The 16,081-nt window shown below is 48.5% G+C and overlaps 1 protein-coding gene across 11 annotated transcripts in view; it reads right to left on the bottom strand.

Moving 5' to 3' along the window:
• The window catches only part of map4k4 (mitogen-activated protein kinase kinase kinase kinase 4), a 29,328-nt gene that overhangs the window by 5,051 nt on the left and 8,196 nt on the right, over positions 1 to 16,081 (bottom strand). For 2 of the 11 annotated variants that reach the window (XM_034100301.1, XM_071205481.1), the window contains exons 3-23: positions 14,881 to 14,937; positions 11,275 to 11,400; positions 10,972 to 11,082; positions 10,801 to 10,891; positions 9,859 to 9,989; positions 9,530 to 9,584; positions 9,368 to 9,446; positions 8,432 to 8,607; positions 8,283 to 8,355; positions 7,986 to 8,196; positions 7,721 to 7,882; positions 6,597 to 6,683; positions 5,663 to 6,139; positions 4,659 to 4,814; positions 4,037 to 4,303; positions 3,567 to 3,667; positions 3,349 to 3,485; positions 3,062 to 3,156; positions 1,633 to 1,811; positions 1,349 to 1,478; positions 766 to 1,056 (exon numbers count right to left, since the gene is read on the bottom strand). In XM_034100301.1, coding sequence (XP_033956192.1) covers positions 766 to 1,056; positions 1,349 to 1,478; positions 1,633 to 1,811; positions 3,062 to 3,156; positions 3,349 to 3,485; positions 3,567 to 3,667; positions 4,037 to 4,303; positions 4,659 to 4,814; positions 5,663 to 6,139; positions 6,597 to 6,683; positions 7,721 to 7,882; positions 7,986 to 8,196; positions 8,283 to 8,355; positions 8,432 to 8,607; positions 9,368 to 9,446; positions 9,530 to 9,584; positions 9,859 to 9,989; positions 10,801 to 10,891; positions 10,972 to 11,082; positions 11,275 to 11,400; positions 14,881 to 14,937 — 3,192 coding nt within the window. The remainder of the gene's footprint in view (positions 1 to 765; positions 1,057 to 1,348; positions 1,479 to 1,632; positions 1,812 to 3,061; positions 3,157 to 3,348; positions 3,486 to 3,566; positions 3,668 to 4,036; positions 4,304 to 4,658; positions 4,815 to 5,662; positions 6,140 to 6,596; positions 6,684 to 7,720; positions 7,883 to 7,985; positions 8,197 to 8,282; positions 8,356 to 8,431; positions 8,608 to 9,367; positions 9,447 to 9,529; positions 9,585 to 9,858; positions 9,990 to 10,800; positions 10,892 to 10,971; positions 11,083 to 11,274; positions 11,401 to 14,880; positions 14,938 to 16,081) is intronic. The other 9 variants (XM_034100314.1, XM_034100389.1, XM_071205486.1 and 6 more) reach the window with 8 other exon arrangements.

Below are 16,081 nucleotides of genomic sequence, written 5' to 3'. Positions count from 1 at the left end.
GCCCTTTCAGTTTCACACACATGAGTTACAGTTCCACCTCTGGGGGCTCGTAAAGCCGCCTGACTGGGAACCACTGGGACTACATAGCCAACACTGCAATTCAAGTCAACAACAAATCAAGTGAAAAAGACGGCGTGCAGTTATGTTATTTGTTATGAAGCCAACGAGGACAGAAATGTCAGAGACGACAACAACAACAACATGTGCGACAAGAAGAAACGTGTTGTGAGGGAAATGAGAACACGTTCGGGCTGCTGTGAAGTGTTAGAGGAGAGTGTTGTCGTCACACCACAGAAGAGGCGCTAATCTAAAATAAAGCGTTAAAGGTAAATGCTCTGCGAGTAGGTCGCGTGTGCTCGCCCCTTTGTTCAGGTCAAATGTAAAGCCCCGTCTCACCACTACCATCACACCAGGCATGCCATCACCCAACACCGCTAAGAACATGGTTAAAGTGCTGTTAGTGGTTCACAGCTCCAGTTTAGTGCAGTAACCATGCTCTACCACCAGGGGAGTCAGCAGCAGACAGAGCAATGCAGGAGGGAAGAAGGATGGAGCCAGAAGGGGGCAGATTAGAGCCAGAGTGAGGGGAACAGGGGGGGAGGCTGGAGAGGCAAAGAGGCTCCCAACAGCAGCCGAGGACTGGGCGGCAGGCGTGTGCAGGCTCGGAGGTGGAGGAGGTCAATAAGTCCTCCTGAAAATATCAACGCCTGCACCACGAGCGCCCACTCCTCGGCTGCTAGCTCCGCTGATGTGAGGGCGACATACCTCCATGGCAGTGAGCGTGTCCAGGGGGGTCTGTGGGGACATGGCAGGACTGGCATAGCTCGATGATGAGGGGAAGGAGGGAGAGGAGGGGGGGGAGGAAGGGATGGTTGTGGTGGAGGAGGGGGAGTGATGGCTCTGCTGGATAAGGTCTGGTAGGTGGTGAATGCGGCCGGCAAAGCCGTTTTTCTCCGCGAGGCCGGGGGTCTGGGGCTGGCCGTGGACGTGACCAGCCGAGGGTGAGGAAGACGAGGAAGAGGAGAGATTGACCAACCGCTTAATGTCAGCGGTGCTCTGGAAGCAAGAACAGGCACACTTTGGGCTCGAGCAAGCAGGTGGAGATGCTAATTCCTGTCATGATTTACTCCCGGTCACAACAGTTAAACTTTGCTGTGTATGTCACCTAAAATCTATATCAAGGTATGAGAAGACCGTCTCTTAATGTACGATGGATACAAACAAAGGTTATATAAAGGAGCACAGAGGTAATGGTGGAGAACGAGCGGATAAACAAAACTGAAACTGGACAAAGAAAAAAGGAACATTTCTATCAACCATCTGTCCGGATGTTCAGTCTCTCTCCTACCTGTCTGATGACCAGCGTGCCGTCCTTGGAAGACGTCATGCCTTTCTCGTTCTCCGAGTCCTCCACCAGCATCGTCTTAGCCGACTCCGTCTCCCCGTTGCTCATCCTCCTGCGGAAGCCATGGGGAAATCTGCCGTCCATAACCAGACCAGCGTTAACAGCCATGCAACACTCATCATCCGGTCTATGTTTGATATCATCTGGAATATCTCGTTGCTGAAATCAATGAAAGACGAAAGCAGCGGACGGGAATAACGTCGACACACAAACACGGCTCCACCCACCCAGCCCTGGAGTCCTCGGGTCCTGAGGTGGACTCCTCCCCCGCCTCCTGGTCCACCTCCTCGTCGTCTTCCTCGTCGGTGGTGCCCGAGTCCTCGCTGGAGGAGGAATAGTCGGTGACCTTGTGGGGAGGCCTCGGGTCGTCCACTGCTCGAAGCTCCTTGGCAAGCGCTGTCAGATCCTGAGAGGAACAGTGAGGACGTCTTAGGAGAGACTCTTGGTCCAGAACAAAGCCTGCTTTTCTTTTTGCCGCTGCTTTTAATTGAACTATTCACATCTTAAACTGCACTAACTTTTATCCATGTATTTTTTCTTTTAATGTTTATTTTATTAGCTTTTCTTTTTAATGACTGATTTTAAATGCCATTTTCTTAATGTCTTTCGTTTTTTGTAAAGCACTTTGAATTGCCTTGTGTTGAAACGTGCTATATAAATAAACTTGCCTTGCCTTGCTATTTCAAAATGTGTGCAGAGACAAATCCAAAAGCTTACAATCCTTATTTTCTGGCTCTTGATTTCTAGACAATCTGAAGTTTTAAAGTCATCCCTCCTTACTTATATACACATTTTATATATTAAACTTAAATATACCTACAGTCTCCGGTCTCTGGGTACTTATAGAAGAATATTTTGCAGTCTTCGGTGATTTTGCAAACCTATTTTGGTCAGGCAGTACATTTTCCTCCAACGAAACACCTGTCCCTGAGTCAGCATGCTTCATAAATAGGCCAACATCCCATCTTAAAACCTGCTCCTCCCGTTCGTCCAGAATTAAGTTATGTTTTGGAAACATGTCATCAGATCATAATTGAATTGTTTCTTAATCAGTCATTAGTTTGTACCCGCTGAAGTCAATGTTTTGTTGCCCTCGGCTTATCCCTTGCAGATTTTTAATAATGGAATCTTGGAAGGTCAGGGGCGAGAGAGAAAAGGCAGGAAGGACACTTCCCAGACATGCTCAACAAAGAGTGTGACACAGTTTATCGCACAACAAACCAGGTGAGATTAGGAGCAATTCTGGCAGGAGCAAGGAAACAGGACGAGTGGGTTTGCATTCAAATCAGGAAGCTGCGGCAGAGGGTTAACTCTTTTACTGCCGTGTGTGGACACGCAATCAAGTGATAAGGAGCTGCGCAGGCAAGAGGGAAGACGCCAGCAGGAGGCAACAGATCACAGGCAGGGAAGATCGCATCCACCAAGGAGAAAAGGCCATTATCATATGAGAGGGGCAATGGGGCAAGCATAGCAAAAGTGTGGTTGTGTAATCTCATGTAACTGGCTTACCGCGTCACCCTAAGGTTCCCCAGCAACCATTGGATTCACCAGGTGGTTGAATAATTAGAGTGGTGGAAAATAAGAGAAAAACACAAAACCGTTTTCACCCATTCAGCATCAAACAAGTTTAACCTGCACTTTCGAAACGGGACTTACAGCTGGTCGAGTCGGCCTGGCCAGGTTCTTTTCATCTGGTTTCTTTGGAACATTTTCAGGCCGCTGGAGAGGCGATCCTTCAGATTTGGAGGAAGCTTTGAGAGAACAAAAGGAAGTGGAGTTAGCGAGGGGAAACAGAGTTTGGCAGGGAACGCTGGCTCTGAAGCCATCTTTAATCGGCTGAATAGAAACGGCAGAGAAGCGTACCGGAGCGGAGAGCACGGCATGGTCATGGTGTTGTTACAGTCATAATGGTAGTGTGCTAATAGGCAGTGAGAGGACAGTACCAGGGGACTCACAGCGTGGCCTGAAGCGGTCCCCAGGGCTGGCCTGAGAGCTGGAGTTGGAGGATCCCGAGGAGCTGCCGCTGCCGGGTCGCGGCTGCAGCTTCTCCACCCGGTCCCACAGAGGCCGCTGCTCCACACTGCCGACACGGAACCACACCACATTAACACCAACACACAACTGAGACGATGCTATCCAATCCAGAGGCCTCTCAGCTCACCCTGCAGCGACCCTCGGTCCGGCAGCGATCCCGGGCTGCTGGGGCAGAGGGGACTCTCGGCGCGACAGCACTGGAGACCTGGAGGTGGTCCTGACCGGTACCTGGAGCAAACAGATTCAAACATCCTCATGAAGTGGCATATGAGAAAACAAGCGAGAGACAAGAGACGTATCCACGGCAACATCAAATCAACCGCAACTGAGCATTGAGAGGAATCTGAACCTCCAGAGTCCCCATCAAAAACTCAGAACAAGCGTAGGTTGGCGGTTATTTTCTTTTATACATCAAGTTAAATCAACACCGGATTTTGAATATGCTTTATACGCCCAAATATGGAGAATGTCTAGCTGATGTTGGAGATGAGGCAGAAACATCAAGGCAAGCACACAGACATCATGAGAGGAGGGGAATGGAGGTGGAGGAAGGCAGGACAGGGACGGGGGGTAAGGGGTCCCTCATCAGCTCCTTACCTTGGGAGGAACTTCCTCTCCGCTGACCTGGGGCTCGGCCCTACTGAGACCCTGAGGGTGGTGGAGGGGAGGCTGGGGGTCAGTGCGTGCGGGCGATGGGTGCTGCTGGGGGTCCAGCTGGAGTTGTGCAAAGCTAGAGTTCACGCCGGCGGGCTCGCTGAAGGACTGCGAGCGAGAGACCGTCACGGGCGGAGGAGGAGGAGGAAGAGGAGGAGAGGGGGCGGTGCTGATGCTGCTTTTTAACGCAGCCAGGTGGGACCACTGGACCTTTGATGGAGGGAGGAGGGGGGGAGGAGGGGAGGAGGGAGGGGAGGTGGAACAAGCAGACAACACAGTGAGACATGAAGGGAGATGTGTGGGTTTTCACCAACATGCTTATATGTAATACACATGCATACAGCACGACAGGACATGATGATGGGAGTCATAGTGTGGGGTTTAAATTGATGCTTAAAGGATAGTTCGATGTAAGTGTAAGTGCAGATTACGTTAGATATAAGGGTCTTCATATTCACTTTAAAACCCTTCTTGTCCTTGTTGCTTCGCTGATTGACCAAAAAACCTAGTACAGAAACCCAGGAGTGAGGGAGGAAGAGGAGGAGGCAAGGAGAGGAGGAGTTACCTGAGGCTCCATGGGTCGTTGCATGGCCACGGCCTCGGAGGAGGAGGGGCCGCCGTTGGAGAAAGGTTCAGAGGATCGGGGAGGCAGAGGGGGCTGCTTGGGAGGGGGGGCGACCTGAGGGGAGCCCTGAATGTTCTTACGGTACCTCTCGTCTGCCTGAGGGAATCCAACAGGACAGGGTAAGGAACCTTAACAGTCTTTCTCATACTCAGAAACCTTCACAGACAAACGGCAACATTTTGTGGATATCACATGAAGCATGCTCGAAGCCCAATCAAGGCAGCCGGACAGACACAGGTAGAGGTGGAGACAGGACGCTTTCACACAGACGCACCCTCGTGTTGGATCAAAGGAGGGAAAGATGGTTGTTAATGACACGGAGCAGCTCTGGTGATGGGGTCCTGCATGTTAGTCTGGGCCTCAGCCACCGTCATGCAATGGCCCACACACGCAGTCAGAACAGAGGGAAGAGAGTCACGTACTGAAGCCTCCTTATTCTGAGGAGGAGGAGGAAACCCACGCAGGGGAAAGGCCGTCTAATGGAAAGTGGCTTCAATTAATTATGTGGGAAGTAATACGGCATTTTTTTTGGGGGGGACTCCTGCTTAGATTTCCACTTTAAATAATGATTTATCTTTCTCTCGCTCAGACTGCTTCAAGTAAAAATGAAGATGTATAAATTCAGACGGTTTTAGTAGTCAAGGAGACTAGCAACAGTGCGAGTGCCAAGAGAGGGTGGAGGATAGCTGCTCCGTTTTATTCAGGACACGAAACGCCTGGTTGCTGTGGGTTTCTATTCTCCCCCCCCCGATTGTTTCATTCAAGGGGCCTGGCTGAGAGGACCCATGTTTCTGGACTATCGCCGCAGCGTTCAAAAAAGACAATTAAATGCAACTATTTGTGCAAAAAGAAAGCAGTATTTGCTGCTGCTCGGTCAGTGAGGCTGTGCGAAGACAAGCAAGAAGAAGCTGGAAAGAGCAGGCAGAGCCGAGGAGGAGGTTCACCTCTCTGATTGGCTGAGGAGGAGGACTGACCGGCCTATCGGGCTCCAGACTCTCTGCCTGGGGAGGTTCAGAGTGAGGGGGTTCAGTCTGAGAGGGGGTGGGGGGGTTTGAGAGCTGGTTTGGACAAGTCTCATCGGAGTCGGTGCTCTGGGATTTGTCTGAGGGGATTGAGTCAAGGTCTCTGGAGGACTCGTAGGAGCCTTTTGCTACGGAAACAGCAGCGTCGAGGACCTGCGCGTGAGGGGGTGAGGGGAGGGCTCTGTCAGGGGGCAGGGTGGAGGTCTGTGGAGGCGTGGTCTTGTTGGGTTGGTGCTGCAGCGACAGCAGGTAGGCCTGCTCCTGCTGCAGCCGCTGGTGGAGACGCTCGGCCTTGCGCTGCTCCTCCAGCTCCCGCCACTTGAACTCCTGTTGCAGAGCGTGGGGTCGATGCGAGGGGGCGAGGCGAGAGCTGCTGTCGGCCGGACAAACCTGTGCCAACTGGTAAATGCTCTCCTTAAAACACATGTATACAGTCAGGCTTTGGCAGCCTGTTCTATTGCAGATTGTACACACCGGGAACTCACTTTTAACGGTACACTGTAACTGAACAAATCTAATGGATTATATCAAATAGAGAGGAGGAGGAGGAGTTCCAACCATTTAGCAAATAATTGATTCGGACAACTTGCAAAATACAGAAAAAGAGGAAACGTTACACAACATTTTGTATTCAAATAAATGATTTACCAATTTCACGATCACAAGATGACTCAACAAAGCCAAAGATATTAAAATAACTATACCAGGCTGCACGAGGTGTGTGTGTGTGTGTGTGTGTGTGTGTGTGTGTGTGTGTGTGTGTGTGTGTGTGTGTGTGTGTGTGTGTGTGTGTGTGTGTGTGTGTGTGTGTGTGTGTGTGTGTGTGTGTGTGTGTGTGTGTGTGTGTGTGACTGACCAGCAGCATGGCCTGTTCCCGCAGCAGCTGCTCCTGCAGCATCTCCAGGTGTCTCTGCTCCTCCTCCAGCTGGCGCCTGATGTAATCCTGTCAATCAGAGCGAAGCCGGTGAGAGAGGAACATGTCAGGGAAGAATACGGTGTGCGGCTCCACGTTCTGTAACTTCCTTTCTGGACCGACAGGAACCTTTGAGCCAGCAATCAACATCTAATGTGGCTCATTGTCTCTTCAATGTAGCAACAATATATCCACTCACTCAGCTTCCCACTTCCACCAGGACGAGTTCATTCGACCCCGACATCAAAGACAGTACAAGTACAAATGTGACCGGCTCCATCGAAATCAGTCGCGTTGACCCGAAGACACATTGAGTTGTATCCACTGTTGGAAAGAGGCGAGTCCTAGCTTTCTAATGATATCAGGATTCTTGTTGTGTTCCAGATATTAAGCTAAATATGTCACATTATATAACGACTGTCACCGAGTCCTCGTTTTGAGAGACAGGCCTTCAAAGTTTCCTCTCTCTGGAATCCATCGATCTGATTGGTTATCAGCAAATGATCAAAATACTACGGAGGGAAGATATTTTCGTTTGGATTACTGGTCTGGGGGAAGCTCGCGAGTGTGTGTGTATACGTGTGTGTGTGTGTGTGTGTGGGAAAACACCGGCTGTTGTTTTGCCTGCTGTGACGTCAAGTTACTCCGTTCTCCGCTTGTAATTATGCCGAAGCTTCAAAGCTGTATTTATCATCTGAATTTGCCGAAACAAGTTTAATATTCTGAAAGCCAAGACTTTGTTTATTTGAAACCAGATGAAAACAAACCGTAACGGACCCTGCCGTGTTATCTATGATGACGAGACGCTTCCATTCATAATGTCAGCGGGGGGGGGGGAGAGCCGTCGTCTTCCCTTCACGAGCTTCAAACATGTATTTATCGTGTGATTTTGGAAATAAAAGTTTCATATTCGGAAAGCCAAGACTTTGTTTATTTAAAATCAAACAAAAACACCGAAAAAATAGTTTTTTACGCAAATCTACGATTATTTTTAAATGAGCCGTTGCGACTTCCGACTGATTCCGATGGAGCGGGTCACGCGCGTGATACGGGTCACACAGACTGACCTGCTCCCGATCATTCCTCCTCTTCTCGTCGTCAGCCCGCCGGCGCTCTTCCTCTTCTTTACGTCTGCGATCCATCTCCTCGACACGCCTCTTGTCCTCCTGCTCGCGGCGGCGCTGCTCTCGCTCCTGCTGCCTCCTCATCTCGCGCTCGCGACGCTGTTGCTGTGGAGCCACAAGACAATGATGTCAACACATGCTTCCGCCCGGATCAGCCTCTTCTCTCGGCGCTGCAGAACAGAAGAAGAAGAACATCAAATCATCCAACCTCCTCCAGCCGCCTCCTCTGCTCCTTCTGCTGCTCGATGCGCTTCTGCCTCTCGGCCAGCAGCTGGCGCTTGTACTCCTCCTGCTCTCGGAGCTGCTGCTCCTGGAGGTGCTGCTGGCGGCGCAGCGCCTCCGAGCGCTCCTTGTTCTCCTGCTGCAGGCGGATGAAGTCGCGGCGCAGCGTGGATTCCCCTGGCTGATTGACAATGGAGCTAGACGATAGGAGGAAGGATGCATCGATTAAAGACAGTGGGGTGAGGTGGTATGACTTCTAACAAGTAGGTAAAGCTGTTTTCACCTGGGCTCTCCCTCCTGCTCTGGGGGGTCCTCTTCCTCCTCCTCACTGCCACTGTACTCGTACTCCGTCTCATCTGTGCAAGAAGGAACCAGTTAGAACCAGACACTTAAGAGATAACTGAAGGCAGACAAGTCGAGAGCCAGACGCACCTTTCTCCCCCCTCTTCTTCTTGGTGCGGTCGATGTGGTCTTTGAGCTGGATGCGGACTTGCCTCTCGTTGGGCTGGTCTCGGATGAAGGGGTGCTTCAGCAGCTGCTCCGTGGGGGGCCGCTGCGTGTAGTTCTTCACCAGAGAGCCCTCGATGAAACTGATGAACTTTTTGGACCTGTAGGGAGCGGAGGAGAGTCAGCAGGGGGGAACGATGCAGCGCCGAGAGGGTGACAGATACAAGGAGACAGCGGCTGCCAGACAGATGCTTCGGCCACGAAAGCATGGAGCACATCCAGGGATGCTAAGTAAAACGGACACTCCTGCAAACAAGCTTGAGATGACAGATTACCCATCAGCCCTAGCAACACATCTTCCCTCCATGTCTCTGAAACATCGAGGCTTATACATGTGGACAGGTAGCATCGGTCACATGTATACCATGAACACACTGAACTACGGGGTGCAGCACTGCAATTCAATTCTCATCACAACTGCACCGGCTGCCATCAAAGGGTTTGAAACCATTTAAGAAATCAAATCACCTTAAAGCTAAGTAAAGTATTTGTAATGCAACACAGGATTATATTAATGTAAAAGCAAAGCCAGGCTACATGTGTCGGTACAAACAGGAAGTAGTTAATCTTAGATCTAGTGCTAGCTAAAGAAACCTTGTGTCTGCAGTGCGTCCAGAGCAGGTGTACCACAGATGTTCAACTCAGCAGCAGAGCACAAGCTCTGGATGCAAGCCTCTGTAGCTGCCTGGGCTGAGGTCAGAGATAACATCTAAATGCACAAGAGTACAAATGGAGAGGCCAAGTAGGAAATCTATACATAAAATCTGATTCAAACCTCGTGTGTGAGGATTTCATGGGTGCAATGAGGATTGGAAAGGATGTAAATGCATAACAAACCACATCTTCTGGGTGTTTACCTACCATTTTTTAGACTTGAGCCTGGGGGGAGGGTTTCTGGGAATGAGGAAGAGCGCACGCATTGGGTGCATGTCGCAAAGTGCTGGAAGAAGACGAACAAATACAGAACATCAATACAAAATGTGACCGACACAAAACTAACATTAGGAAATAACAGGTACTCACGTGGCGCTCCTTCAGCCATCTCAATAGCTGTGATGCCAGTAGACCACAGATCGCTCTGCGAGACAAGGAGGCGCACATTAAGCAACACTGCAGCAAGCACACGAACAAAGCAAGTGTTCAATGTCAAGTCAAGCTGCAAATAGTTTTTATTTTCAATATAGATTCAAATGCACATCATGAGTAAGTCCAAAACAGTATACCTAGTAAATAAAGCTTCATATGAAATAAGAAAAGCAACAAGTCCATATTTGGGAAGCTGGAAACACCATTTCCTGCCATATGAAAATGTTGCAGCTCTGAGGTGGAGTTGTGGGTGTTGAGGCTCTTACTCTGTAGTCGTATGTCGCGTCTGGGTTCTCGTCGCAAGCGATGACCTCAGGGGCCATCCAGTAAGGCGTCCCGATGAAGGTGTTCCTCCTCCCCACGGTCCGATCCAGCTGAGCACTGACACCAAAGTCCACTACGGAAAGACATGGCAGTCAACAAGGTGCTGTGCACAGATGAGAGGAAAGGTAGGATGGCGCGTTTCCACTGCAGGCCTCGCTCGGTTTGGTTAGGCCTCATTAGGCCCGGCTCACTTTAATGCTGCGCTTCCAGTACAGTTTAGGAACTGGGGCAGTTACTATAGTAACGCAGTGTAGGCGGAGCCGTGACGTCATCTTCAATGAGAGCCCCAGAAAAACAACACAGCCGTTAGCTGTTAGCCCTCAGAGCTCACAGCTCTTCGTATCTGTTCAGAAACTAGACAGAAGTTAAACAAGTACAAACCACAGACTGTCTGTGTCATGGAAGATACAGTCGCTGGTTTATTTATGTCTGTAGGCCGTTGCTGTGAGTGTGGACGGTCGGAGCATATATAACGTTAGCTTAGCCAAGCTACATTTAGAAAACACGCATTTTAAAGGGTTTTCGCCTGCCGTCTGTCTGCAGACTTGTCAAAGCATTAACTCATGGTTTTTACTAACCGGTATCAGTGTGTTGTTACTTCGGCATCATTTTGAAACGTGTATTACAATTAAATCACGGTCAAATATGTTCATCTTGTTGTAGTTGTAGCCCCCTTGCCAGCGATTCTCTCTCTAGTTTAGCATACTCAGCCCGACTCAGCCGGGTTGTTCCTGGCCCGAGAACCACGATTTTATGGGGCCAGAAAAACTGTGAATTAGGACCCGCTAGCCGGTACTAGGCCAAGTGGAAACGCAACCAAAAACGGGCCCCGCACGGCTCAGCACGCTTAAAGCGAGCTACCCGCTACAGAGCCTGCCACTTACCCAGTTTCACTTCTGCATTCTCAGTCAACAGGACGTTTTGACCCTTGATGTCACGGTGGATGACGTGGTGGGCGTGAAGGTGGGCCAGACCCTGAGGTGGAGAAAGGGGAGGAAACGAGTGAGGAAGAGGAAAGAGGAGGAGAGGAGGAGAGGAGAGGAGGATGCACTCACCCTAAGGATCTCTCTGGAGATGTAGGCGATCCAGTCTTCCTTCAGCTGGTTCCCCTTCGTGTTCTTCACCAGGTCTGTGATGGACCCAGCTCCACAGAACTCCATCACCAACTACAATGAAAAACAAGCATCAGAAGATACGTCTAGAGAACCCAAAAGAGACTTGACCCTCGTGATAATATTTAAAGGAGACCACAGTAGATAAGTTATGGATCATGGAGATTAAGATACCGATCATGGCCGCTACATATTTCCCATCCTGCGTCCTGAGGCTTAATATCTGCAGTGGATTTGAGGACTTACCCAGAGCTGGTCATCGTGTCCCGGGGGGCTCTTCTTAATGAAAGCACCGTAGTAGGTGGCTATGTTTCGGTGGTGGGAATACTTCTTCAGCATATTGATCTCCAGTTTAATTTCCTCCTCTTCATCCTAGACACACAACGACACGTTACAGAGGGGGGGGGGCAGACAAGAGGGGCTTTGTCCTTCCACTGGAAAATCTACATTTATAAATAATCACTGTGCGGTAAGGCTGAACGATTAATCGATTTTTAAATGTACCAGCCATTGTTAACCAATCAGAAGTGGCCCATGATAGAAGGTGATGGACAGATTGATCCAATCACCTGCCAAGTATTTTCCAAATGGCTTCCAATGGAGCTTTCCTAGATGGTTTGGTGAAACCCTCTGAGTCAGGTTAGCAATGCTCCATCACATGTTTCTATCACAGGGAGAATCTTAAACCGAAGCTCGACTTTAAAGCAGCCCAACGGAAGTTTCATGTAAGTTTAGTCCTTTCACTCGTAGCTCGGGTGCTACAGACGGGAGCACGTTGATGCGACCTTCCTAGCCGGAGATATGGCCGCATTTTTACAAAAAACCTCCGTTGGGTCGCTTAAAAAAATGGTTTCCCCCAAATCGTGCAGCCCTACTGTGCGGGACTTTAATCATCATTTGGACATTTAATTTCGGATCCAAATCAAGTCACTTTCATACTGAGGGTCGTTGCACAGCGTCAAGATATGCGACAACGCCCCGGTGGTTTCACTTCAGCCGGGCCATCTAATATCTGGGACTCTGCTTTATGACAATGCAGCAGGAGTCGTCCGTCTACCGGCAAACGATTCCTTTGTTTAGGGATTAATGATGCATGAGCGAGTCTCGATGTGAGTCGATGTGTACAGTAGCCATTATCAGTAATCCCTCGTTAAGAGAACTACTAAATATACATTAGATCGATGGCGGGCCATTAGCACCAGGCACACATCCTGAGTACACTTGCTTATCGCTGGGTAGAGAGCTAGGAGTCCTGCCTCCTATTCATCTGCACACAAATAAATAATAACAAATATAGATAGTCATTAAGTAATGAAAATAAAAACGTACAAAATAGTTGCAATAGTTTGATCACAATACACTAAAGCGTTATCAATTAAACACAATAAATATTATGCAAAGTGGGTTTAGGATCGCTGAATAAATTATTGTTAATCAACCAGAAATGAATGCCTTTTAAAAATCACATCCTTTGAAAGCTGTAGACACCATCGGGACATCTATACGTTTAAGAAAAGCTATATCCACTCCCAGATGTTGCTTTGATTCTGCCGTCAAGTGATTTTGAATATTATTAGCGAACCTGCTCTTGAATAAAAGCTCAGAGCTAGCTGCAGTGGGAACTCTGCCGGCTTTCGCCCAATAGCAACGTGACGATGATTAACAGTGACGCACTAATTGAACACATGCAGGGGTCAGCCCGCTCTGCCTCACGGTCGCATCGCCGCTCAGTACAGTGGGCGGGGGGGGGATGGAACCCAAAGGTGGGACAGCATCATCCCTGCAGACAAGGTGTGCCTCTTTATCTTAGCAGTGATGTATTGAATAGAAAGGAAGGTGATGCTAAGTGTGTTATTGCTAAGCTGTGCATCACCTATAGCAAAATGGCAGTTGGCCGTCTGCGCAGGCGGCCATGCTGCTGCTGCATGACTCGTTTGAGTTGACGTAAGCCTTTCTGTTGTGCGCACCCCCCCCTCCCTCCCTCCTCTCCCATCTACCCCCTCTCTGCCGTGCAGCTGTTGGATTATCGCGCTGCCACAAGTCGCGCGGTGAGGCCGAGACTGACTCAATCGTATGGGGATGTGAGAGAGATAGAGGAGTGGAGGATATGACGGATAACTATATCTAAATATACATTACACACACAAAAGGAATTATTCATCTGGTACAGTACTAGGTCTCACTAATATGCTACGTTATCATATGCCTGACGGGGAGATGATAAAAAGGTGGAAAGTGCAGTCCAGATAAGTAGCCATGTTCTTAATACATTCTGGGATGTGAGGAAAGCAGAATATACAAAACAAATATAGGATGTTTAAGATGTGTTTAAAGGCAGGGTTCTGTCCAGTCAACTTTCGACCAGAAGATTTGAAATGCTATTAGTATTAAATAAGACAAATCTAAAGTAGAAAGAAATTGGTTTTGAGCTGCGAGGGTATTTGGCAGCCCAGAAGAGGAGTGTTTGGGATTTGATAATGTGGGTCAGAGCGACTCGGGGTGAGCTCTCCAGCCAGGAAAGAAGACTAACACACGCTGCGCCAATCAGGTAATGAAGAAATATTTAGAGTTAAAATAAAGATAAGTCCAAAACGGTATGTGGTTTGGATATTACTGACTGCATTATCTGTAAGAATATATTCTATCCAGCCACTTGCTTTTATTTAGTGGCCGTGGATGTAGGGCTAAAATAAGGAAGTATTTTCATGATAGGAGAAATGTATTCATAGCTAAAATTGACAACATTTTCATAATGAATTATTGCAACAAAAGTGTCAGGTCGGTGAGGTCACGCTGACCTAAAAATAGGTACGTCTGCTTTATCAGTTCAATGACGCAGACAAATGTCTCGAACATGTACGGCACAAGCAAGTAAAGCCACACGCCCCCACACGACGTTCATCATTTCAAGACAACGTGTAGTGAAACTGGTTCCGCCTCAGTGGGCTTTACGAGAAGAGCATTCCCATTCAATAGAAATGATTCATAAGATACTGCATGTCTCGAGGACACACCTGGGCAGGGCAGTATACCGGGAACACATGATAACAAATCAGTGTGTCACTCGTGACTCAGCGTGACGTCGGCTCAGGTGAGGAGGGGCCGCCGGCGAGTCGGGGCACAGCTTCTATCTGGCTCTGAATATCAGTTCGTATTGTTTACCGTCGACATCTGTGTATGTATTCCTGTTGCTATAGTAACTTTGTTGAATGTATTTATTGTGTGCCCTTCGGAGGGTTATATATTGGTGTAATGTCTTTTGCTAAAAGATGGCAATAATATATGTCAAGAGAAAAAGTGTCTTTCTAAAGGAAGTGATGCATGAGGACGATTAAGAGGATGGCCCCAGGAAGGATGATGAACAACTCATCCACCACAACAGCTTGTGTGTCTATGATTACAAATCATTATTATGTGTGTGTGTGTGTGTGTGTGTGGGTGAGTTGTTGGCCTTCGCTGCGACTCTGAAACCTCCTGCTTTGTGTTTCTGCATGTGTGGTTGTGTGCGTTCTCTCATCTGCACGGATGACGGGACCTCCCACAGCTGAGGGCAGCATAATGACGTACTTCACTCAATAAGCATCCTGTTGCCCCTACCCTACCCTACCCCACCCCACCCCACCCCACCCTACCCTGCTGTTTATTATGGAGGGGGGGGGGGGACTCATTACAGAGCATGGCATTTCTCCTCTGTAAGCTCAAAAGCATGTAGACGTCAGCTCCAATGGAATGTCTCCTGATTTAAATAATAACCAGACTATAGTATTCACAGGAACCGTGTTTTGAGTTTGTTTGCTATCAACACTACTCCTGCACATGTTCAAATCAGAGCAATGTGTTGGTCAGCCTTACCTCCGTGACGTCCATGACTTTGATGGCAGCCAGCTGTCCAGTCTTGACATGTCGTCCCTGTGGAGAGATTAAACGAGGTGAATATACACACGACACTTATAACACACTACCAAAATAAAAGTATACTGTTTTTCATCAGTGTATCACAGGTCTCAGATATATACAGAGCCTGTCTCTGATTGGCTGAAACACCAAACAGATGCAGCATTACCCATAATCCCCTCTGTTTCAGCCCTGTTTCCAAAGTGCTGATTCTCTGTCTGTGACTTCAGATGAAAATAAGGAGCCCCTCCCCACGCCCCTCTGAGAGAGATTTGGTTACAAAGAACTCAATGGAGCTCTAGAGGAGATTCAGGTGATAAGGGGGGGGGGGGGGGGGGGTTACCTTGGTTGCTGATTGGCTAATGGTTACACAAGACATCGTTATGACATCACAAAGTGGCCAAAATCTGATCAGCTCATTTTCAGACAGGTTTTTATAGAAATGGATCAGGACAAAAAGCATAACGCACATTTCCCTAGTCCAAAGAATATCTGATTTCTATGCCTTTGTACCCGGATCTTGAAATAAAATATGTGGTACCATTATAATTGTTTTAACCTGACAACGCTCAGCCATGTGGTGCTTCCAGCTTCTGAAACGCGTTCTGCCTTATGTCATGGTTCATTAAATATATGTGTTATGGTCTGCTATCAATCAATTGAAACGTTTTTCCCATTACAGATTAATCTCTCATCCCACGCTATATATACAGTGCATACCACAGATGAGAATATTATTCCCAAGCTATATATCCCCAACATTCCCAGACTCCTCTGCTCTCCTAACACCATACTGCCACTCCTTACATAAACAAAGGACAGAAATAGAGGCCTCTCCTCGACCCCCCCTAACTCCCACCCCAACAGGAGATAAAGCATGGGACATTTTTGGGAGCTGGCCAGATCGAGTATGGGTATTCCCCTCTCTGACTCTTAAGGACACTGCAGTGATCGTGCTGCATAAAGCAAGTGGACAGGAAATGCACATTCAAACACACACATGGACGCCCGGACCCCCACCACCATCGTCATCTTAGCCAGTGCATTCCATAGTCAATTGAAACTGTATGGATTATGACGATAAAAGCCATGCAAGCTTAGGGGCCCGCTCTTCGGGCGGATGAGAGGGACACTTTACAATGCCTTTAATCCTCTCCAC

Source organism: Pseudochaenichthys georgianus, chromosome 2 (assembly GCF_902827115.2).
Source record: "Pseudochaenichthys georgianus chromosome 2, fPseGeo1.2, whole genome shotgun sequence".
Classification (NCBI taxonomy): Eukaryota; Metazoa; Chordata; class Actinopteri; order Perciformes; family Channichthyidae; genus Pseudochaenichthys; species Pseudochaenichthys georgianus.
Note: the sequence above shows the minus strand (reverse complement) of the source record. Positions and strands in the feature narration are given on the sequence as shown.